This window comes from Aethalodelphis obliquidens, unplaced genomic scaffold (assembly GCF_003676395.1).
Source record: "Aethalodelphis obliquidens isolate GAN/ISIS:26980383/991018 unplaced genomic scaffold, ASM367639v1 scaffold43, whole genome shotgun sequence".
Lineage (NCBI taxonomy): Eukaryota > Metazoa > Chordata > Mammalia > Artiodactyla > Delphinidae > Aethalodelphis > Aethalodelphis obliquidens.
In genome coordinates this window covers 11,701,361-11,726,193 of record NW_020837987.1, presented here as the reverse complement: position 1 = coordinate 11,726,193, position 24,833 = coordinate 11,701,361, and the positions used below count along the sequence as shown (strand labels likewise).

The 24,833-nt window shown below is 52.9% G+C and overlaps 1 protein-coding gene across 1 annotated transcript; it reads left to right on the top strand.

The window, feature by feature from the left end:
• The first annotated feature begins 103 nt into the window (after positions 1 to 103).
• Positions 104 to 23,588, top strand: EML2 (EMAP like 2). The gene is given in 23 exon segments (XM_027079883.1): positions 104 to 160; positions 162 to 276; positions 2,860 to 3,078; positions 3,171 to 3,294; positions 3,479 to 3,583; positions 5,479 to 5,507; positions 5,714 to 5,843; positions 8,842 to 8,991; positions 9,684 to 9,753; positions 9,854 to 9,964; positions 11,020 to 11,115; positions 12,004 to 12,138; positions 12,993 to 13,092; positions 15,291 to 15,445; positions 15,601 to 15,726; positions 17,446 to 17,577; positions 19,639 to 19,706; positions 19,979 to 20,067; positions 20,304 to 20,401; positions 20,901 to 20,988; positions 21,552 to 21,647; positions 22,712 to 22,842; positions 23,168 to 23,588. Coding segments are annotated over 23 exon segments (2,550 nt in total). The 3' UTR covers positions 23,294 to 23,588.
• The last annotated feature ends 1,245 nt before the right edge of the window (positions 23,589 to 24,833 follow it).

The window sequence follows — 24,833 nt, the reverse complement described above, 5'->3', positions numbered from 1 at the left end:
CAGGGGGTGTTCCGACCCCCCCCCCCGTTCTGAGCATCCTGGGGGATGACCCCGGTGCCAGGCCCGGCGTCGGCCGCCTGATGCCGGGCAGGCCGAGCCGGGGATGCTGGAACGAAGGGCGTTGCTATGGCAACGGGAGGCAGGACCGGGGGGGGGGAGCCCAGGCCCGAGCTGGGGCCGGGGGGGCTGGCGGTGGCTGTGGCGGGGCGATGGCGGAGCGCGGCCCGGCCTTCTGCGGCCTCTACGACACATCCTCCCTGCTTCAATACTGCAACGGTGAGACCCCTCCTCAGTTCCGACCCTGGCCCCGCCCAGGGCTGGACCTATCTCCTCCTGCCCCAACCTCCTCCTTCCAAGTCCCCATCCTGGCCCCTTGCTGAAGATTCTCCTTTCTCCCCTAGCAGGACCCTGACCCTAGAGCAAGCTCCCTGATCCCCAAAGCCCTGATCCCAGTCCCCCACCCTCTTCAACCCTCCCCTTTTTCGGAGGTGTCTGAACTGAGAGAAAGGAGCAGAACCTCAGGAGCTTGGGGCAGAAGCGGGGGAGGCCTGGAGGTCTGGAACTCTGCGTTCCCTATCCCCTCTCAGTCCTCTGGGACCCTCCCCCTTCTCCCTAGCAGAGGGACAGATTAGGGGGAGAGTGGTATTTGGTGTTGGCTTGTGGGCTGGATGTGGGACTGGGTAGGATGACCAGAGGACTTTGCTTCGACTATACCCCCCCCAAATCCTCAGGCCCCGCCCCTCCCACCCATTAGGACTCATCCCTTCTCCCTAGACAAATGGGTACAATACAAGAAAGGTCACTGTGGGTGTCAGGCCCAGATGAGGGAAGCTGGAGGCAGAGGGGAGGAGGGAGGGATGGGAGAAGTGGGAAGTGGGGGCTGGTTTCCGGGCAAAAATGCCGAAGGTGGGGGAATGGTCAGGAGGGAGCGGAGGACTTGAGTCATGGTGGGTGGGGGGTGGGCAGGCCAAGGCCTCAGAATGCAGCTGGCTCTCTGGATGGGGGTTGAAGGGCCAAGGTGAATGCTCCCCCATTTCACTCAGGGGCCCTGAGAAGGAACTGTCTTCCATTTGGAGGCTCACTCCCCTGGGCACACAGCACAGTGTCAGGGACCACTGGAGTTGGCAGAGCTCCAGAATGCTTATTTTGTCTCCTTTGCCCCTCTAAGAGGCAGGCTGACAGGGTGCCTAAGCCTGGGGTCATGTACCTGTTCTGCTGCTGAAAGGCTGTGTGTCCATGCACAAGCACCTTCATCTCTCTAGGTCTCAGTCCCCTTCCACCTTCTTGCCTCCTAAAATGGGTATACTACTACAGCTGCTAGAGTTGCTGGGAGCACTGGGTACCATATAACAGTTAATTATATTCTGGATTTACTGAGCACATAACCAGAGCCAGGTGAGGTGCTAAGTGTTTTGCAAGAAGAGTGCCTGCCATGTGTAAGCTCCCTATAACAGATCTCATTTGGGGGGGTAGTATTATTAATGGTAGGTAAGAGGGGTCTTGGCACAAGGAGGTGACCAGGCCCTCCTGCACCTCACCTATTGGCTGTTTGACCTTTGGTGATCTCTGCACACTCCCCAACCTCCTTCCTTAGTTTCCTCTTTTGCAAAACGTTTTGCCAACAGGACCCTGAGATTCCTCCTCTTATGAGTTCCAAGTCCTGACAGCTCTCTCCCTCAGACCTCGGGAGGCCCCCACCTTCCAATGCAGGTCCAGGCACCCGACCAGAGAGGAGCTGGGTGGGGGGCAGGGCGGGCAAGGCCAGGCAGGCGATTGGGCTGCGGGGTGGAGGGGAGGGAGGGACGGGATAGACGGCTGCACTGCGGAGCCCAGCGGACGGGCGGGGCGGCCTACGGACAGGGGATGGCAGGTGCTACTTCCACGCCCGGTTCCTGTTAATGGTACCAACCTTACTTCTACCCGACTGGGAGCCAGGGCTTTCTTGGTTATTGCCAGCAATGAGTCTGGGTATGAGTGGTCTGGGAGGGAGGGGGGAGGGGGGACCACCTTGGTCCTCTGCCCCTCCCACTTCGGGAAAAATGGGCGGGGTGGGGGGGCCCCCCGCGGGAGATGAAGGAGTTATTCGGTTGCACCCATGGCCTAGAGGGGAGAGGGAGAGCCGAATCAGGGGCCTGGGGTACATAAGCCAAATAAAGGAGGGGAATAGACGGGAGAAGCTCGGGTCGGGGAAGAAAGCTTGGGTGTCAGATCCCCGCGGGTATCTCCCTTCCGTGGGTCTCGGGTCTTGGATGCTCTGCCTGCAACTCCCAAATCTGCCGCCAGGGGCCGCAGAAACTCTGTCCTTGCAGCAGGCTCGTGTGTCGAACCCCTTGGTGGGGAGGGAATGCGAAGGCGAGGGACCAGGCACGACCTTTATGGCTTGGAAAGTCTTAGAAACAGAGAGGGAATGTTAGTACCCGCGATAAAATCTTGATATTTGTCAGAGAATATTGGAAATCAATTCTAGAACGTTGGTTTCACTAGCGAAAAGTTGGTGTCATCCTTAAAATGTTGATATGACTCATATGTATTTAGCATCTTAGTCATAGAATCTTAAAACCAGAGTCGAGAGGCTCCTGATTCGTAGTCTCTTAGAAGGTTAGAGAGGAAGGGACTTCCCTAAGGTCACGCCTCCAGGGCGCCGCAGCAGAGAGGAGTGTGCGGACAAGGGCTGAGAGCTATGGGGATTTCCTTCCCCTTTTCTTGGCCCACATCCAAGCGTCCCAGCCCCAGGTTACTGGAGAGGAAGGGGGCGTGGCTGGCCCTAGGATTAGACCAGGGAAGGCTGGAGGGACGTCTCACCTCGGGCGTTGTAGCTCCTGGGTGGCCCCCCGCAGCCAGCGCTCCCTTGCCTTCCAGATGACAATTTGTCGGGCACGAGCGGGATGGAGGTGGACGACCGCGTGTCGGCGCTGGAGCAGCGGCTGCAGCTGCAGGAAGACGAGCTGGCGGTCCTAAAGGCCGCGCTGGCTGACGCGCTGCGTCGCCTGCGGGCATGCGAGGAGCAAGGCGCTGCTCTGCGCGCGCGGGGCACCCCCAAGGGCCGGGCGCCTCCGCGCCTAGGCACCACAGCCTCGGGTATCTTCACTAAACTGGAGGGGTGAGATGGGAGGGACTGGGGCCAGGACCTCACACTCACGCCCTTCTGTTCTCTAACCCCATTCCTCTAGTGTGTCAGCTCTTGAAAGGCCTTCCCACTAGGACGCCCCTCAATGGCTCGGGACCCCCGCGGCGCGTGGGCGGCTATGCCACGTCCCCATCCTCCCCCAAAAAGGAGGCGACCTCCGGGCGCAGGTAAGTCACGGAAGCCAGGATCCCCAGTTTCCTCCAAGACCTCGGAGGCTGTTTATGTGGAAACGGATGGACTCATATGTCCGAACACCAGCAGTGGAAGGTCCGGGGAAGTTCTTGCTCGCCTCCGGCACTCGCCTGCTGGCCTCGCGGGCTCTGCCCCTACCTACGTGCTCTCTATTCGCAGTGCCCGCCGCTACTTGTCACCAGAGCGCCTCGCCTCAGTGCGCCGCGAGGACCCCCGCAGCCGCACCACATCCTCCAGCAGCAATTGTAGCGCCAAAAAGGAAGGGTAGGTGTCCGAAGCGGGGTCGTGACACAACGGGTGGGGCCAGGACCCCAGTTAGGCTTGGAAAAGGATGGGGAATTTAGGGTGATGCCCCAGGCCACGAGGTGATAACCTAAAGGGCGGTCATCTAGTTCAGAATGCGGAAACAGTGCCGGAGGCTCGGAGAGACCAATCTTGAGATAGCGTGGTTGAACTGCGAGGCATGGAAACGCGGAACCAACACGGAGGGGCGTGGTCAAAGCATTAAGGGGCTGGACTAGAACCTAGGAGACGTGGATGATTAGCGTCTCTTGGATGAGCCGGAGTAGAAGTTAGGGAGGAGCCAGGTTTGTGGGCGTGGCTATTAAGGTAAAGGGGAGAGTCCCCATTGAGTCTCAGAGATGTAGCCAGGGCAGGGCCCTCAGAGGAGTTTCTGCAGGAAATGGGGTAATCAGAGGGAGGGAAGTGATTGGAATTTGAGGGTGTGGCCAGAGGGTTAGCCAGGGCAGAATCAGAACCTGGGGTGGGGGTAATGGGCTAAGACCAGGTGCCGTAGTGTCCGATGCAAGAAGCTGGGCGGGGGGGAGCCTGGGGCGCTGCCAGGTGGAAATGGGCGTGGTTTGAAAGGTGGGCGTGGGCAGATATCAGTAGGCTTGAAGGGACTCTAGGTGAAAGTGGTCACGGTCTGAAGTTTAACCGGACCTGAGGAGGGTAGGCGGTTCCATGGAGAGCTGTCAGTTCAGGGGCAGGATCGGAAGGAGAGGTGTGTATGATCAGAATGTTGGGCGCGGTCAAGTTCCCAGAGCCCGGGCCACACTGAAGTTCTGGGCGGTGTAAAAACCTGAGTGTGGAGTCCTGATGCAGTGGGCGTGGTCAGGGCTTGGTGGGTCCGGACTAAGGCAGGACCAGAGTCAAAAATCACACATTTCAACCTCACTGAAATAATGGCAAACACGTACAGAAGCTATGTGCCAGGCACCACGCAAGGCATGTTACATGAATTAACTAATTTAAGCTTCGCAATCACCCGGGAGGTATGTATTTTTATTATCCCCAATTTAAAAGTGAAGAAATCGAGGCAAGAGGTTTGGCAACTTGTCCACACTGCTAGGAACTGGCAGAGCTGGGGTTTGAACTCAGGCAGACACGTCCCCGAGTCCATGTTCTCAAAAAACACTCTCCCTCCCCCCAAAAAAGAGCCTGGTATCAGGACCCACAGCCAGGGACCTGAGACCCAGTGTGACCCTCCGGCTACGGGGTTGGCAGTGGAGGGCGGGGCAGGGCGCGGCGGCGTGGGCGCCTCCCAGGGCCGGAAGCGGCGGAGCCGGTCCCGGCTCCACCCCCGGCCCCGAAGCTTCGCCAGCCGCCGCCATGAGTAGCTTTGGAGCTGGGTGAGACTCTCTCGCACACCCCCCTCCTCCTCGCGCTACCGGGATCTGGATCCCAGGTTTCCCCCTTCTCCGGGGACCCAGACCCGCGGGCATCACCACCTTCCGTCAGCAAAGGGAGTTGGAGACACGCCCCTTCCCTTAAACCCTCACCTCTTCCCTCTCTGCTTGAAGTTTGGGGCTCTGTGGGACTGGGGGTGGGGAGCGTTGGGAGAACCGTGCTGATTAGGTGGGAGGGGTACCTGTGACGCTCCTCTTTCAGGATCGCGTCCCTGCCACTTCGTGCTGTTTGATCTTTGGCGATCACTGCCTCTCTGGGCCTGTGTCTTAGGCTCTGCAAGATCAACCGAGCAAAGCACACGGCCTGCAGAGAGGCAGCGCTCCGCTCCTTACTCGGCCCCCATTTTTCATCAAATACCTCCGGGGAGCGCTGGGGTGGGGAAGTGGTTTCTCCCAATTTCTGACTTGCCTGCTAATTAGGGCTTTCTTTCTTTTCTTTTCTTTTCTTTTTTTTTTTCCCTTTCCTGACAGCAAAACCAAAGAAGTTATCTTCAGCATGGGTAAGTAGGGAGAATGGGTGGGGCTTCCTGGGGTGAGAAGCCAGAGCTGGAGGTCAGGAAGCCTGGCTACTGGCTGGGCCTTTGCCTCTTTGGCCTCATTTTCCCCGCCTCTACTAATTAAAAAAGTAAAAAAGTGAAGTCGGAAGGGGAAAGGAAATAGGGTTGGGGGCTGGTGTCAGCACCTGACCTCTGGGGTGTTCTGGCAGAGGAGGGCTCCGTGAAAATGTTCCTGAGGGGCCGCCCTGTGCTCATGCTGATCCCCGACGAGCTGGCACCCAGCTACAGCCTGGATACACGCTCCGAGCTGCCTTCCCGCCGTCTCAAGCTGGACTGGGTGTATCCTTTTGCTTTAATCTCTTCCTCCCACTTCTCCCAACCCGCCCGCCCCCAGCCTGGAAGGGACCAGAGCCTTTCTGGTGTGGGACTTCAGCTGGAGGGAGGGTCTTTGTACTGAAGGTGGGACTTTCCAGGCCTCTGTGGCTTTAGGGGTCAGGAAGAACTGGAGTCTGGAGGGAGCAGAGGAAGGCAGGTTAGCTGACATGACCTTTTATGATTCATTCAAGGAGCAAATGTTTGCTGAGCGCCCTCCATCTGTCAGATCCTCGTCTGCATGTGGGCTGTGTTCCCTGAGCTCACACAGTCTGGGAATACAGTAAACTAAGCTCAAGTGAGAGGAGTAACTGGGTTTCTCTGAGGAGAGGGCATTTGAGCTGAGAATCGGACATTCAGGGGCCAGCCTAAGAAGAACAGAGGGCATGGCAGGTCTAAGGGCTCTGCGGTCAGAGTGAGCTTGGTGTATTTGAGAAATGGAAGAAGTTGATAATGGTTAAGAACCCTGTCTTTGGAGCCTGGCAGAAATGGGTTGAAACCCCAGCCCAGCCTCTGGCTGGCTACGTGACCCTGGACAAGTCACCATGCCATTCTGTGCCTCAGTTGCCCCCTCTGAAAAATGGGTGTCGTGATCTCAGATTCATAAGGCTGTGAAACAATGTGCTCATCATATGGGCCCCATAAACAGAGATTGATTAAAATAATAACTAATCATTATTGAGCACTTATTGTATGCCAGGCACTGTTCAAAGCTCTTTCAAGTATAAATACGTTGAATAATATGATCCTTCTCTTTTGTAGGATTGAGAATATATTTTTACAACAAGTGGCCTCCGAGAGCTCTCTGAGGCCTGCAGGTTGGGAACTATTACCCTTTCTTTCCAGATGAGGAAGCTGAGGTCAAGAGAGGGGACCAAGCAGGAAGAAAAACAAATATATTAACGTATATATGTGGAACCTAGAAAAATGGTATAGATGAACCGGTTTGCAGGGCAGAAATAGAGACACAGACGTAGAGAACAAACATATGGACACCAAGGGGGGAGGGGGCTGGTGGGATGAATTGGGAGATTGGGATTGACATATATAGACTAATATGTATAAAATAGATAACTAATAAGAACCTGCTATATAAAAAAATAAATAAAATAAAATTTAAAAAAAAAAGAGAGGGGATATCAAGCCCTGTTCTAGGGAGTCAGCAGATCTGAGGCAAGAGCTCTGATTCTGAGCCCCAGGCTTTTCCCAAAATGCAGACTGGGGCTTGGGATCAGCATCTTAGGGACCCAGTCCCTGTCTTCCTCTCTTGGCCTTGGTTTCTGCTCTGGAGGAGGGAGGAATGTGGGAGCCCAGAGCCTCTTTAAGGCAGCTGGAAATATTCGCAGGAGTCAAAGAATACCATGCTGTCATGTCAAGCTGGGCTTGATAAGTGAGCATCAAAAGAAAAGCAGTTGAGATAGCAACAGTCAGTATAGGCCTCATTCCCCAGCCCCAAATGGCTGCAGGGTGAAGCAGTTTCTGTGGGGTCGGGATACACATATCGACATTCATTCAAATGTTTCCTGAACATTCTGGGGCTAAGGGCTGGGTTCCAACAGTCCCCAAATCACAGTCCAGTGTGGGGACAGAATCTGTGACAATGACAACTCAGGCTGGGATGGGAGAACCCAGAGAGGGCAGCTGACCCAGCCTGGGCATCAGGGAAGGCTTCTCAGAGGAGGAGTTGTAGAAGAGAACAAAACAGCCCAGTCTTGGCCACTGTGGAACTGATAGTCTCATTAAGGAATAGGTGACGTTAACAAATTGATCAGATAAGTGGGATGAATCTAGAGGAGGAAGAGAGCCTGAAGCTTGATCTGAGGACAGGGCAACTGAGAAGGGTGGCAGGTAGCTTGTGCTAGACAAAGGGGAAGGTTAGTGCCAAGACCTGGGTGACAGTAGTGATCTTAGTGTTTTGAGAAGCTCCAAGGTCAGAGAGCAAAGGAGGGCAGAAGCCCTGCTAAGGCCAGGGAGGGGCAAACCAGGCCAGTGGAGGAGCTTGGGCTTTGTCTTAGGGGAACTGGGGAGCCACAGAAAGTTCTGAACAGAGGAGGGTCACATTCCTTCAACAAATATTGAACTCATGTCTGCTGTGTACCAGGCCCTGATCTGGTCACAAGGGGTACATCAGTTAACAAAATGGACAGAGGTCCCTGCCCCCCTGGAGCAGACACTGTAGTTCGGGAGACACAAAATAAATTAAACAGATAACGTGTGGGATGCTGATGAATGTACTGCAGGATTATGAAGAGGGAGGGGGATGGGGGCAGTTGAGGGTGTGTGAGTTTGCAGTTTTTTTGTTTGTTTGTGTTTGACTGTGGCGCGACTTGTGGGATCTTAGTTCCCCAACCAAGTATTGAGCCCAGGCCGCGGAAGTGAAAGCACTGAGTCTTAACCACTGGACTGCCAGGGAATTCCAGTTTGCAGTTTTAAATAGCTGGGAACTATTTGGGAGAGGCTTGGGAAGGCCTCTCCAAGGAGCTGACAGTTGAGTAGAGACCTGAAGCAGGTGCGGGAGCCATGGAGAGATGAGGAAGAGGCCCCTGTCTGTCTCCCAGCTTTTGGTGGCTACTGGCAACCCTTGGGGTTCTTTGGCTTATAGTTGCTTTACTCCAATCTCTGTCTTCACACCGCCTTCTCCCACCCTGTGTCTGTGTCTTTTCTTCTCTGTCCCTTATAAGGACACTTGTTGCTGGAGTTAGGGCCCATCCAGATAATCCAGGATGATCTCGTCTTGAGATCCTTAATTACATCTGCGAAGACTCCTTTTCCAAGGAAGGTCACCTTCACACTTCCCCAGGGGTTAATATTTTGGTGGACATATTTTTGGGGGATACCATCATTCAACCTCCCACAGGGGTAAGAGTGGAAACAGGAAAACCTAGCTCTGATGACCTTCATCTGGGAGTCAGTCAGCAGATGCAATGCAAAACAGGCTCTTTAACCAGCCCCTGGGCACCTCCAGCTATGGCTACCGTGGCCGAGACTGCCGGGCCAACCTTTACCTGCTGCCCACGGGGGAGATAGTGTACTTCGTGGCCTCTGTGGCTGTGCTATACAGTGTGGAGGAGCAGAGGCAGCGGCACTACCTGGGACACAATGATGACATCAAGTGGTGAGGCCTGGGAGGAGGATGCCAAATATTTCCTGCTTGGGACACTCCTGGGGGAGGTGGGTGGGGCCAGGCCTTCCCTGGCCAACAGGCTGAATTCAGGGGGAAAAAATGTGGATTGATTATCAATATGTCAAATGTCGGTGAATTCACTCAGATGCCTGAATTTTTCACTTCTTTTGAAAACTTCAGGTGGGCACCCCAGGCGATCCCACAGTGTGCTGGAGCCCTGTGGTGGCAGCCCCTTTATTTTTTATTTTTTTATATTTAGCCTCACCGTACAGCATGTGGGATCTTAGTTCCCCAACCAGGGATCGAACCCGTGCCCCCTGCAGTGGAAGCGTGGAGTCTTAACCACTGGACCTCCAAGGAAGTCCCTTTTATTTTATTTTATTTTTGACAGCCCTTTTAAATGGGTGTGTTCTCCTGGCCGTTTGTGGTACAGGCTTGAGCCCTCTGGGCACTTGAGTTAGAGACCGCAGGCCTGAGTCTTGCTTCTGAGCCAGAGTGCCCAGAGAGTATACCCTTATTGCTACTGAAGAGCTGAATCAGTGTTTATTGACTAAGTAACTCATTCAAGCAAACTGCGGAATGAATAATCAGGCATCGCGACTGTGGCCTGCTGTGGGAGGGGTCCTGGTGTGCTGTGAGCACCCCCCTGCTGAGCCCTGTCCATCTGCCCTCTCTCTCCTCAGCCTGGCTGTCCACCCTGATATGGTCACCATCGCCACTGGACAGGTGGCAGGCACCACTAAGGAGGGGAAGGTAACAGAGTGGAGGGAGCAGGACCTGGAGACTGGGATGGAGTCGTGGGTGGGTCAGGAATCTGGGCCCCCCAGGTAACCGGCCTCTCTCTTCCCTGCAGCCACTGCCGCCCCACGTGCGCGTCTGGGACTCCGTTTCCCTCTCCACCTTACACGTACTGGGCCTGGGGGTGTTTGACAGAGCTGTGTGCTGTGTGGGCTTTTCCAAATCTGTAAGTCCTGTGCCATCCCTCGCCTGCCCCGGGCGTCCCTTGGGGCTGGAGGCCACACCTTCATCATGGCGTCACAGGTGCTGGCCACGCCCCCTGGCCCTCCAGGCTGTGTGCCCACATTTGTGGCCTCACAGGCCTGCTCTATTAGCCCTTATGAGGGGACCATATGTCTTGATTGCTCCGCAGAGAAACTCCTCAGTGATCCTTTGTACGTCAGTTAACGCTTTCTGCATTATTTTTTCACACCACCTTTCATTCTGGAAGGGTCCTTATCCCTTAGGCATTTTAAGCCCTGTGTCTAGGGCAGCCCTGGCTCCTAGTACCATCCTAAGTGGGTGTTGGCAGGTATGGAGGAGATAAGCACAGAAATCGAGAGTTAGCCTTTAGGAATTTGTCCAGCAATTTGACATTCACACAACATCCAAGTGTGTGAGTGGTGGGCTTTTTTTTTTTTTTTTTAATCATATTTTACAGTTTTACTGTATTTTACCAGAGTATTGGCTGTAATGGATCGGGGAATAAAAAACAACCTGTCATCCCATAGACAGTTTAAAAACCTCACAGGTTTTCTGAGACCTGAGGAGACACTTGAGAACTTTGGGGAAATAAAGCTATTTTGTTGCCAAAATGTGGGGGAAAGGAAAACTTTGCAAAATCAAAACTAACCTGCACTTAACTACAGGTATAAAAAAGCAACATCATCCCGACTTTATTAACTGTTTAACTTCACAGCCCTAAAAGTCATTCCATAGGAAAATGCAGATTAGAGGCTCTCAGTAAGAATTCCTGACCTCGGGCTACTTGCAGAGAAATTGTAGCTGAGGGGAAATTAGAGGAAATTCTTAGGGAGGAGTCATTTCAAAAGGAAAATTATAAACAGCCTTTAAAATGTGTGTGGCCCTGGACGGGGAGTATATTTTCATGTGTTTCACATGACTTGGGTCAGGGCCTTTGAAACAGGCCTGAGTAGCTAATGCCCCAGTGGGCAAGGTGTTGGAGGGAGGGGGTGGATCCTGACCCGCCTGCCCCTCCCCCATCCTCTCTCCTCTTCCTAGAATGGGGGCAACCTCCTCTGTGCGGTAGATGAGTCCAACGATCACATGCTTTCTGTGTGGGACTGGGCCAAGGAGACCAAGGTGGTAGATGTCAAGGTGAGGTAACCCTTCTTATCCCCTCTCCTTGGGGTCCCCCTGTGGGATTGGCCAGATCTCAGTGTTCACAAGTCTGGAATCAGACTCATGTTGAAGTCCTGGCTTTGCCATTTGCTGGCTGTGTGACTTTGGGCAAGTGGCTTGCCCTCTCGGAGCTTCAGTTGCCTCATCTATAAAATGGGGATAATGGTAGCATCTTCCTTGTAGGGAAAATTTGGCTTTGATGTTGGCATATGGGGTGGGCAAACCAGGCCCAACAGGAGGATCGGTACAAGGTGGCTGCTGGTTCTGCTGTCCTGCGATGTCCAAGACAGACCTTGACTTGCATCTCCGGGAGATAACCTGCTTTACAGATGAGGAACCTGAGGCATGGTAGAGGGGAGAGCTACTTGCCCAAGGTCATGTGCTTATTCTGGGCTGGGGGCAAGAGACCTAGGATTGGGGCCCATGGTTTGGGGAAAGAGAAGTAGTTGAGAGGCTGGGCTCTCAGTGACTTGATTCTGGACACAACCTGGCTGTGTGTCCTTAGGCAAGTGAATTCCCCTCTCTGAGCCTCACTTCATCATCTGTAATGGGAGGTGCTAATGAGCCTTACCTTACCGGGTGCTGTGGGGTTAAATGAGTTGATGGATGTTAAATGCTTGGCACAGAGCTTGGTACAAAGTAAGGGCTCTCGTGCCTGCCATTATGTTGATGAAGAAAACAGTAATGTTTCACTGGCTGGCCCTGCTTCCTGTACTTTAGTTTGCCCGTAAAGGAGAGGTACAGGCAAGTTGGGCGTGCAAGCGCACAGCCCACACAGCTGTATAGGGCAGTCCTTCCTGGGTTGGGTATCGTGGTCCTGATGGCTTTGAGGTCCTCATTCAGAATCTCCCCCACCCCTTAAAGTGCTCCAATGAGGCCGTGCTGGTGGCCACCTTCCACCCCACAGACCCCACCGTGCTCATCACCTGCGGGAAATCCCACATCTACTTCTGGAACCTAGAAGGAGGTGGCATGAGCAAACGGCAGGGCCTCTTTGAGGTGAGTGCCAGGGGTACTGGGACAGGCTGGCCCTGAAGGAGGCTGGCAGGGACACCCAGGCAGACAAGAAGATACCCCAGGGGCTGGAGGTTGTAGGGATGCTGAGCTATTGCCTGCTGGGGCCTCAGTTCCCTTATCCATACCAGTGGCGTGATCCACCTTAACTCTTTGAAGTTGTGAGGGTTCCGTGGGATGAAGAGTGTAGCGACTCCTAGCAGATAGTGGATGCTCAATACATGGGTTGCTGCGGTCGTCAATATTCTGGATAAACCGAGGTCAGAGGCTGACTGGCCGAGAGAGACAGAGAGAGAAACAGCAGGAAGCACAGGGCCTGGGAAAGAAGATGCAGGCACACCTCTGACAGGGCTCCTTTGCCTTTGGTGAGAGTTGGGGCTTCTACCCCAAAAGGGGAGGCCCTGAGAACACCAGGCTCAGATGGAGATATTGAGATGAGAAGAGGGTGGGGCGGGGCAGGGTGAGGGACCTAGAGACAGACAGAAGAGGGGGCGGGAGGGAAGGAGAGGAGAGGGGCAGGGGCAGAGAGGGGGAGACCAAGGGACAGAGAGAGAGGAATCCAAGCGGAAGACAGCAGGGGAACGAAGGACAGAGACTGGGACAGGAGTCAGGGAGGAGAGAGAGGAGGGAGGAAGGGGGTCCGGGGTGGGTCAGAAAGTGGTCTGTAGGCGACGTGACACTCCATGGAGGTGGATTGGAGATGAGGATGCTCCCCACAGGGCCGCTCCCCAAAGCATGGAGGGCATCCCCTGGACCATTGTCCTGGGTGACGGGTGAGCTCTGGGAGGCCTCCCGGCTTCAGCGACCCTCTGACACCTTCCCCTTCTCCCCCACCTTAGAAACACGAGAAACCGAAGTACGTGCTGTGTGTGACCTTTTTGGAGGGTGGCGATGTGGTCACCGGGGACTCTGGGGGGAACCTCTATGTCTGGGGCAAAGGTCAGTGTCAGCCCCACCTGATTGGTTCCCCAGCCCGGTCCTCCCTGACTCCCTTTGGCCGTGCGTCCCTTTCTCGGAGCATGCTGATGTGGAATGTACTATACAACAATACAAGTCATTACTTGTCCAATTCTAACACCTCCATCAAGGCTCAGCTCCAGTATCCCCACCTGCATGAAATCTTCACTTATTCCCTCCCCTTGTCCTCTGCAAATCCCATGGCAGCGATCAAGTTTGAGCTATAAATGAATGGGTTAACCCAGTGTGGATGGACGGATGGATGGAGAGGTGGTTTGTTCCAGAGCAATGAATGAATGAATAAGTTAATGAATGAATGAAGCGTTTGTCCCACCCAGTGAATAGAAGAATGAGTAGATGAATATGCTGTCCTTAATGGGTGGGTGATTAGGTGAGTGAACAATTAAATATATGAATGGCTGTCCCCAGAACGGATGACTGTGTTAATAAATGACTGGGTCTTTTCCCAGGCAGTGGATTACTGTAAAGTTACGAATGAATGAATGAATGAGTTTATTCAGTCATCAAACCACTTCCTGGAACAATCAGTTCTTCATAACATGTTAATCCATTGGCTGAGGTAACCATTCATCTTGGGGTAGTGGGTGAGGAGTGGGTTTGGGAGTTGGGCAGGCTTTGGGTTCAGGTCTCAGCAGTGCTGTGTGCTCTCTGTGGCCTTGGGAGAGTCATCTCCCTTCTGAGACTCAGTTGCCCCATCTGTAAAATGGGTATAATACTCTCCCTCACACGGTTGTTTTGAGCTTTTCTTGAGATTAGACAGCTGAGAATAAGTTCTGAATAATTGGCAGTGTGTCTTTCCCAGCAGACTTTAAGCTCTCTGAGGGCAGAGACTTGGTCTGATTGGTTCCCATATCTCCAGTCCCACCACTGGGTCCAGCCCGCAGGGCTACAGGATGTTGGGTGGGTGGGTGGTTAGAAAGATAGGTAGACAGAAGGATGTATGTACACATGACACCACTTCTGAGCCTGGAAGGATGGAATTGAAGAGAGTTGCTTTTTCTTCCTCTCCACTTAGTCCCTGCCCCAGCCTCTTCCCTGGTTCCCGGGCCTTCAGTCTTGTCCCCTCCAATTCAGTTTGTTGTCAGAACCAAATGTAAATCTGACCCTATCCTTCCCCTGCTGAACCCTTCCATTACTACACAGTTCAGATCCCTCAGAACAAGGTCTGGATTCCTCACTGAGGTCTGCAAGGTCCGGATTCCTCAATGAGGCCATGCATGGTCTGGCCCTGCTTTCTCTTGTCCCTTGCATGTTATACTTGGTCACACCAGGTTTCTTTAGTTTCCTAAATAGTCCATGTTCTCTCTGCCTTTTGCACATGTTGTTCCTTCTGCCTGGAACACTTTTCTACCCTCTGTTGTCCTAGCCAACTCCTACTCAACCTTCAGATCCTTGCTCAGCTGTCCCCTCCTCCAGGAAGCCCTCCCTGGCCCACCAGGCTAGGTGCCCACTCTGGGATCCCACAGTCTCCTGGGTTTCCCCATCCCAGCCCCAGCCATGTTGGGTCGTCACTGACTGGTAGTAGGTCTGTCTCTGAAACTGGACTGTGATCCCTGTGAGGGTAAGATCTGAGGTTGCCTTCATCAGTACCCAGCATCACCCAGCATGAGGCTGGGCCCAGAGTCAATGCTAGTTTAATAATTGTTGACTGAATGGATGGATGAACAGATGGTTAGGTTGACAGATGAGTGGATAGATGGGTGAATGGGTAGATGGATAGGAAAAAAAATGGAAAATGGGTGGATGTTTGGATAGAAGGATGGATTGACTGGTGAGTGGGTAGTCAGATGAAAGAGAGGGTGAATGAATGGATGAGAGGCGGATTGATGGATGGATAGAAGGAAGGAAGCGTTGATGGCTGCATGGATGGGTAATTGGATGGGTGAGTAGATAGATGGATGGACAGACCAGTAGATAGGTGAGTGGATGAATAGGGTTAGGATCAAAGGGTGGATGGGTAGATGTTACTTCAGATGGTTTATTAGATGGATGATAGGGTATTTGAATAGATGGGTGGTTGAGTAGATGGGTGGGTGGAAGGCTGGGTAGAAGAAAAGGTGAGTGAATGGCTGGATGTAGGATTGAGAGTTTGAGGTGTTTTCTGGGGTCAGTATGGGGGAGCTTCCCCATGCTGACCTCTGCCCCTGGCCACCCTGCAGGTGGGAACCGTATCACACAGGCCCTGCTGGGTGTCCACGATGGCGGCGTGTTTGGGCTCTGCGCCCTGCGGGACGGGACGCTGGTGTCAGGAGGGGGCCGCGATCGGCGGGTGATCCTCTGGGGTTCCGACTACAGCAAGCTGCAGGAGGCGGAGGTGAGGGGGAGAGGCTCATGAAGGTGAGGATACCTCCTCCCACCCCACTAATACTAGACCCTGCTCTCCCAGCCTGTCTCCCCCACCCCCCCACCCCACCTCTGCGTGTGTCCTACACTCATCTGCCTGCCCCCCACCCCCCTTTGCCTACTCAGGTCCCCGAGGACTTCGGCCCCGTGCGGACCATAGCGGAGGGCCGGGGTGACACGCTGTACGTGGGGACCACCCGCAACTCCATCCTGCAGGGCTCTGTCCACACTGGCTTCTCGCTGCTCATCCAGGTGAGCTTCTCTTCTGCACCTGCCCTGCTCCCTCCCCACCCGCCTCTCTTCTCTCCTCTGCACCATTCATTCCTCCTCTCTTCCCACTCCCATTTCACCTCACCTCCCTGCCCCATCCCTTATCCTCTGGCCTGGTAAACACCACTTACCTTCCCTTTAACTGCTCCTGATACATAACCCCACCCCAGAACACCCCATGGTCCAGCAATGGGTTAACTGGTAGCACAGCAGAGGGGTCCCAGGACCCTGCTCCAGCTGTGCTGCCCCCTGCTGGTCAGGTTGGTGTCCATTTCTGTAAGTGCCCTGGCAGGTTGTCACACAGGCCTTGAGCCACACACCTCCCAGGTCTTCAGCTACAAGGATCTAGGAAGACCCTCTGGAGTCTTCTCAGATGCGCATTCCTTCATCCTCGTGGGCCAGAACCCTACCACACATCCAAGTAAAAAACCCAGCCTACTGGGGGAATTCCCTGGCCGTCCAGTGGTTAGAACTCTGCACTTCCACTGCTGGGGGCCTGGGTTCGATCCCTGGTAGTCAGGGAAGATCCTGCAAGCCACACGGTGTGGCCAAAAAAAACCCTGGGATCGAAGCACAGCCCTGTCGCTCACTCGCTGTGTGATATGAGGCAAGTGAATAACCTCTCTGTGCCTCTGTGAACCAGGAGAATAATAGAACTGACTCATGGGGTTTTGTAAGGATTCAATGAGTCAATTCATGCACAGCATTTAGAATGGTGCCTGGCACAGAGTAAGGGCTCAAAGAGTCTTGGCCAAAATTACTTCTTGTTCAGTGACCCCCCGCCCCTTCCTTCACTCCTGACATGTATTTTACCTCTTACATGGTAGCTGAGATCCGTACGGCAGCTGCATTTAGATTCCCCCCCTCTGGCTCTTGTTTCCATGGAAGAAGATGAGGAAAAACAAGGGCTAGAGGGATTTCCTAGGGGTCCCAAGACCAGAATGGACCTTAAAGACCTCTAATAATAGTATCAATATTATTTAGTATTAATTATATTATTAATATATTACTAGCTTTCTATTATTTATTAACATTAATCATTATACTAATATCAATAATTATAATTCTGTTGATTATCGTTGTTAATTACTTTAATTATATATTAATAGTGCATGTTATCACTACTGATAATAGTCAGCCACTTCCATTTGGTGAGCACTTTGTACCAGCCTCGTACACTTTCCATCTATTCACACTTTCCACCCATAATGTGAGTGAGCAGAAAAATGCCATGAGCCACATACAGTGATTGGTTCCATTTTACAGAAGATGAAACTGAGGCTCCAAGGAGAAGTCATCTGCCCAGGTGACTGCCACAGTCAATAAGAGAGAGCTGCAGTCAGACTCACCAGGCTGAGTACCCTCCATGGGTTCCTACAGCCTGCTGGGCGCCATCTGTCTCCCAAAGTCAAGCTCCTACTCATCATGTCTCTTGCCTCCCATTGTGCACACTGGAAAGCAGAGACCTGGGGGGAAGGGCAACATTTGCCTTGAGCCCCACACTGGGGCAGGGGTCTGCCCAATCACAGCCTCCTTCAGATAACACTGGGGAAAGGGTCTTCCCTGGGTAACCTGTGGGGAGAGTGTGTTGCTGGGGCTAGTCCAGCACTTCTTTCTGGCATCAGACTTTGGGGAGGTGGGGGATGCAGAGGAAAGGCCTGGATTGGCAGTCTCCGTGCTGTCATCTCTCCTTTCTGCCAGGGCCACGTGGAAGAGCTATGGGGCCTGGCCACACACCCCAGCCGGGGACAATTTGTGACATGTGGTCAGGATAAGTTGGTGCATCTGTGGAGCGTGGAGTCCCACCAGCCCCTGTGGAGTAGGATCATCGAGGTAAGGGGATGGGGGACTTGGCACGCCATTCTAACAGAACGACTTGTCTCAGTGTGTCAGGGTTCAGTGCATCAAATGGAAGCCACACTTGGCGTCTTTAAGCAGAAGGAGATTTAATGCAGGGAACTGGGTGCTTACAAACTCACTTGGAAGTGCTAGAGGAGTGAGTTCTTGACTGGACAGAAGCCCAGAACAGCACCACAGAACTGACCTGCCAGAGGAGCTGCTGCCTCTGCCACAGTCAGGAAGGTGGGGAGTCAGGAACCACTGAGTTCAAGAAAATGCTGTCATTGTAACTGCAATCCAGGAACCAGGATGCTGTGGTCACTCAAGTGTTGGTTCTAGAGCTACGCTGTCCAACACATGTGGCTATTCAAACTTAACTTAACTTTAAATGTAAGTAGAATTAAACATTCAGTTTCTCCATTGCACTAGCTACATTCCAAACATGTGGCTAGTGGCTACCATATTGGAAAGTGCAGATAAAGAACATCTCCATTATCGCAGAAGGTTCAGTTGGACTATCTTGCTCTAGAGTGACCCAATGCTGGCTACATTTACACTGGCCAAAAACAGATACTCTGTGCCCTTGCCTTTTAAGGCTAGTGACTGCTCACCAGCATAGCAAATGCTATTGCTTTCACAACCCAGCTGATCAGTGGAAGTGGCAGAGCGGGGCCTCCACCTTGTACCTTCCAGAGCCCACAGTGGTGCAGCTGATTGTCAGACCCAAATCACAGCCAACCCTAGCTACAAGGGATTCTGGGCAATGTAGTTTTTAAGCTCTCTTGCCTGTGGGGTATGGGACAGTAGAAGGTCAGTCATCATATTCCCCACACTACCCTTTGAGGTTTTGCTCCAGGAATCCAGGGTTACCTATGATCCTGGAACACTTGATGGCCTTTGAACTTCTAGGAGTCAGGGATAGTGTACCCTGGAAATTATTAGGGCCATGTATAATAATCCTCACTCTGGCTGCCTAATTGAGCACCTACTATATGCCAGGACCTGTGCTCAGCACAGCAGTTCTCTAGCCAGGGCATAAGAACCACCTGAGTTGTTAGAAACACAGAATCCTGAGCCCCAAGCATGGGAAGTCTGGTTCAGGAGGTCTGAGTTTAGTCCCAGAAATCTGCAATTTATAATAAGAACAAGCTCCCTCGGGTTATTCTGATTCGGGCAGTCTGCCCACCATGCCTGACATTGGCTTAGCACTTTACCCACATTGTCTTCTTAACTCCCTCGCCCCCCAACCTCCACAAGGCAGTAGAGATGATGGATCGCCCAGAAACGGGAAGGTAAAATCAGGAAACGGGCCCAGAAAGGTAACATCACTTGCCGTTCGTAATTACAATCATAGCTGACCTTTATTCAGTGCTTCCTGTAGCCCGTCTTACTCACCAGCTTACCATTCTAAGGACTTTACACCTTGCTTATAACAGTCCTGGGGAGTGTGTATTGATGTTCTCCGTGTGGGGCAACCAAGGCCACGATGGGGAAAGTTATTTGATGTCACATAACGAGGAAGTGTCAGGGCCACAGTTTCAAACCACTTCTGATTCCATGGTGCTCTGTTGCCTGCAAATCAACCAAATGCCCCCGAAATTTAAAAATTTTGTGCTAGGAGTTAGATAAAGATATGGGGAAACAGGCACTCAGACAAGCCTAATGATAAGTCAATATAATTTTATAAGGGAAAGCAAATTGGCATGATATATCAAAAGTCTTAAAAATATGGATAGCCTTTGTCCCAACGATCTCACTAGTAGAAAAGTCCCTAAGGAAATCATCTTGGGTTTATAAAGCTGTGGGAGGTTAAAACAGGAGTGAAAAAGGATCCAGAGTCAACAGTGAAAGGAGGAATATTTTCTCTTCGAGCTGACATGTTAAAGGAAAGGAGAGCGGTTTCCAGAGCATCTGCATCAGCAGGTTACTGGAGGGCAGCAGCGGGAGGTGAGAGCCCTCATGCCAGGCTGAGGGTTGCCTCTGAGGCTGGGGAAGTGTGGGCCAGATGGAAGGGGGACCCCAGCTCCCAGCCCTTCCTCTTCTCTCCCTCCTCAGGACCCGGCCTACTCTGCTGGCTTCCACCCCAGTGGCTGTGTCCTGGCCATTGGCACGGCGACTGGCAGGTAAAGCTGATGGGCATTTGGGGAGGGCTTCTCTGCGCCCCCCAGGAACTATCCCTTGATCACCTCCCCCTGCCTTCCCTACTGCCCCAAAGCTTACAGAGAATGATAATTAGGTACCAACTGTTTACCAGGCCTTGATCTCCCAACATTCCTCTGGAGTCAGCCTCTCTCCCTAATCTTTTCTGGGGTCCTTCCCTCAGGCCCCACAGATTGCCACCCTTCTCTACCAGATCAGCTCACCCCTCCTCTCCCACCATGCCTTCTCCTTAAAGATGGCTGCTGCTGGACACGGAGACCCATGACCTGGTGGCCATCCATACAGATGGGAATGAACAGATCTCAGTGGTCAGCTTCTCTCCAGGTAAGGGCCGGGGCCGGGGAGGGGACCTTGGAGAGGCCAGGCCTGGGAACTGAAGCTCAGAGTTACTGGCAGGGGGAAGGGGTGGAGTCTATGTGGCACGGCCTAAGGGCGGGGCCAGGCCTGTCGCAGGGATGGAACTTGGGACTACTGAGGAGTCTGGGATAGTGGGGGGCTGAATCTGAGAGAGGAGGGGTAGAGCCTGGGTGCCTCCTCATAGCCCCCTCCCCCTCCCCCAGACGGGGCGTACCTGGCCGTGGGCTCCCACGACAACTTGGTGTACCTGTACACGGTGGACCAGGGCGGCCGCAAGGTCAGCCGCCTGGGCAAGTGCTCGGTGAGTGGGCAGTGGCCCCCAGCCCGCGCCGCCACCCCGTCCAGGGGGTGCAGAATTAACCAGTTTTCTACCTCAAGGGCGCACAGCTTCAACACTCAACTGACTGCCCTGGTCACATCAAGGAGTTTTAGCCCCGCCCACACATTTACCCTCTCCTGTGTTTCAAGGCCGTCCCTTTGTGTAGCCCCGCCCCTCACGTTCTAAGCACACCCTCTGTGTAGCCCAGCCCCTTGCATTCGAAGCCCGCCCCTCCGTGTCTAGCTCTGCCCACTTGTTCTAAACTCCCCCTTGTGTTCTAAGCCCTATTTGTCTAGCCCCCGCTCATCACAGTCTGGCCCCGCCCATGATAGTGTGGCCCCGTCCTCACACCCCGAAGGCTTGTGTATCTTTCCTCGAGACCCCCCTGTGTTTTCACCCTACCTTTGTATTTTGCCTTCCACCCATCCTGGTCTGATCCTACCCGCTCCAGCTCTAACTCCACCCCTTCCCTCCCCTGCAGGGCCATTCCAGTTTTATCACCCACCTGGATTGGGCCCAGGACAGCAGCTGCTTCGTCACCAACTCTGGGGACTACGAGATTCTGTACTGTGAGTTCTCTGAAACCCAAAGGCATTCCTCCTTCAGCCTCTCTATTGCGTGTGCGATTTGCATAGCCTTCCCTGGGTTCTGGAAGGGGAAGCAGGGGCTTCAAGTCCCTTCTCCTCTGGCTGTTTTATTCAGGGGTTGATCTGATTGGCTGGTCTCCTGGCTTCTGGTTTCCTCCCTGGTGGACCCAACTTTTAACCAGTTCCTCCCCCTCCGGGTTGGATGGCTGGGGTACAGGTTTCTAAGCAGATACCCCTGCTCTCGTCTTGAGATGTCACCACCCAGGATCTAGCACCAGTCTGGAGAGGTAGAATTAGCCTCCTGTGTCGGACCTCAGTGCCCGTTGCCTGTGGAATGGATGAATTAAGTCAGTAGTTCTTTCTGTTTGGTTTTTGGTTTTTGGTTTTCTTGGCCGTGCCGCGCAGCTTGCCGGATCTTAGTTCCCCGACCAGGGATCGAACCCGTGCCCCCTGCAGTGGAACCGCGGAGTCCTAACCACTGGACCGCCAGGGAATTCACAGTAGTTCTTTCTGCTCTGAACACCTCCTCCCATTTTCTGCCCCAGGGGACCCAGCTACCTGTAAGCAGATCATTACTGCAGATGCTGTGAGGAACGTGGAATGGGCCACGGCTACCTGTGTCCTGGGTTTTGGCGTGTTTGGTAAGTTCTGGAATGGGGAAAGTCTTGCTGAGGACAGGAGTTCCAAGAAACATCCCTGACTGGTGGTTTTCACAGTCTCTTATTACCTCTAAGGTGGGAAACTCATTCCTTTAGACATGTGAGCAGCAGTATTTGTATTAGAGAAAAGGTTAGGGTGAGGTGACTACTCAGATCCCTTGGAACTGTAATGAAATGAGAACAATTGGGGGTGTCACCTGGCCCAGGGAGATTCACACAGCCTGTGTCCCAGTCACCCATTCATTCAGGCATTAATGCACTCAACACATACCCCCTGAGCACCTGTGTGCCCAGCTGGGCAGTGCTAAGACCCAGTCAGTGGTGACCACGACAGCCCTGACCCTGCCATCATGGGTCTCACAGTCCAGTGGAAGAGAGAGACCTGTCCCCAGACCACCCAGAGTAGACTGGGCTGGGACAAGGAAGTCCAGAGAGGACACCTGGCCCCAGCCTAGGAGGGAGTCAGGGAGGGCTTCCTGGAGGAAGGGACATCCAAACTGGATCTGCAGGATGAGGAGTTAGGTTCTAGGGTGGTGAAGAAGGAAAGCAATGGCTAGGCAAAGGGAATAATAGCCATGTATAAAAGCCTAGAGGTGACAGAGCTTGGTATTTGGAGAAATGCAAGAAGGCAGGATGGCTAAATCATTGCAGAGTTTAAGGGAAGCACTGGTAAGGACAAGGCAGGAGCAGTGTGGGGGACAAGGCAGAGCTTGGGGGTCATGGTGAGAAGCCTGGGCCATGGGAGGGTTTTTTTTTTTTTTGTGGAATCTTAGTTCCCTGACCAGTGATTGAGCCCAGGCCCTTGGCAGTGAGAGCGTGGAGTCCTAACCATTGAACCGCCAGGGAATTCCCCATGGGAGGGCTTTGAGCTATAGAGGGATAGGGTCAGATAAGCATTTCCAAAAGATTATTCCAATTCTCATCCCCGGCTAGAGATGGGCTAGGTGAGAGAAAGGCAGGGAGGCTGGGGCTGGGGCCTACTCGCCTTGGGGGTCCCTGGCCCCAGCTGCCATCTTACCACCAGCCACCCCCAATCTTGCCCGCAGGGATCTGGTCTGAGGGAGCAGATGGTACTGACATCAATGCCGTGGCCCGTTCCCATGATGGGAAGTTGCTGGCTTCAGCTGATGACTTTGGCAAAGTCCACCTGTTTAGCTACCCCTGCTGTCAGCCTCGAGTGAGTCCCTCTGGGGGGCTGGCAGGGTGGAGGTACCAAGCAGCACTGCAGGCAGGATTAAGGCAGCCCTTTCCGGATCCCAGTTTCACCGGCTGTACAAGGAGGGCAGTGGCTTGATCCCAGGGGCCCTTCTTAACTTGAAAGTCGATAAATTACCAAGTCTGTAGTGCTAAAGCTCTGAGCATCTGCATTGTGAGATCTTTGGTTCTTTTTCCTATTAACTCAAGAAATATTTATTGAGCACTTACCGAATGCCTGGGCCCAGGGAATACAGCAGTGAACAAGACAGATGACTTCCTTTCACTTCCTTCTTTCCATATCACAGGCTCTCAGCCACAAATACGGCGGACACAGCAGCCATGTGACAAATGTGGCCTTCTTGTGGGATGACAGTGTGGCCCTGACCACAGGGGGCAAGGACACCAGCGTGCTGCAGTGGCGGGTGGTCTGAACTGGCAGGTGGGGGGGTTCCCAGGAACATGGGGCCCAGGTAGAGTCAGGTGGCAGTATTGGAATTCTATTTTCGGGAGATGTCTATTGCCGAGTAGAGTAATATATACCCAGAGTATGTCTATAGCAAAGGGGGTTATGGGGGTGGGAGGGTGGACTGACAGACAGAAGTCTCTATTTATTGGGGTGGGAAAAGGGGTCACATTGCTTTGGGGGAGCCATTAGGGTGTTTGGTTTGGGGTGTTTTTTAAGTTTATTATTTTATATCATCCGGAAATAAAAACACGTGCACTGAGGTGGAGTGTCAGGGTCTGTGTATATGGTGTGTCCATAGATTGTGTCTATAAGTGTATATGTACGAGGTGTGTGTGTGGTGTGCAAATATTACAGCATTTGTGATGAGACACCATTATCAGGTCTTTATTCGTCTTTAAGCTTGATAGAAACCAAGCTTGCTCTAACTTAGGCCAGAGGAGGACTCAATTGATCGACATTGCCAAACAAGGAAGGGCAGTTGTTCCCTCTGGCCTTCAGGGCCATCAAACCAAGGATTTGAGGGCAACCAAGGTACTCCATACCTTCTCTGACCTTCTGCAAGTCAGCATGTTTCTCTGGGACCAGCATTCTCCACACCACGGAAGGATGGCACCCAGCAGCTTGAGCCCCAAGTCCAAAAATCCCAGGCAAGGGCTATGATTGGCCCATCTGCAGATCTCTCAACGTGGCCTGTTGTTTGGCCTGCTGTGATTGGTTCCGCTTGGTGAAGGCCAACCCTGGACCCATGATTGTGGCCAGGAAGATGGAATATGTAAAAACACGGAAGCCTCCACTTGAACCACGAGGTTGAAATAGGGCAAGGAAAGTTTTCAGAGAAGTGGACTGATGACACTATCGATGTCTAGGAGATGGGGTATGAGGATTCTGGGTAGCAAGAGACAGAAACCTAACTTCATCCAGCAGAAACAATAAGAAGCAATTGCCAGGTCATGGAACTGGGTAGTCCAGGAGGGACCCAGCTAGATTCAGGGGGCTCAGATGTGATTGGGGTTTTCCTTTTGGTGATTTCTCAGTATAGTATCTAACTTTGAGCAAATTTTTAACTTTAACTTTGTATTGATGTATGCTACATGCAGAGAAGTACGCTCATCATAAATGTATAATCACAAACTGATCCCATCCATGCAGCCAGCTCCCAGATGAAGAAGTAGAACATCCCCAGGCCCCAGAAAGCGTCCTTGTGCCCCTTCCTAGTCATTGCGCACCACCGCCCGGCCCCCGCCAGTAATCGCTATCCTACTTCTCACACCATAAAACAGTTTTACCCAGTTTTGTACTTTAAATCAGAGGTCAGCAGACTGTTTCCGGAAAGGGCCATATAGTAAATATTTTAGATTTTATGAACCACTCAGTCTCTACCCCGGCTAACTCTGACGTTGTGTGAAAGCGGTCACAGACGGTGCAGGCGTGAATGAGCTTGGCTGTGTTCAAATAAAACTATGGATACTGAAACTTGAGTTTCTCAACATTTTTGCGTGTCATGA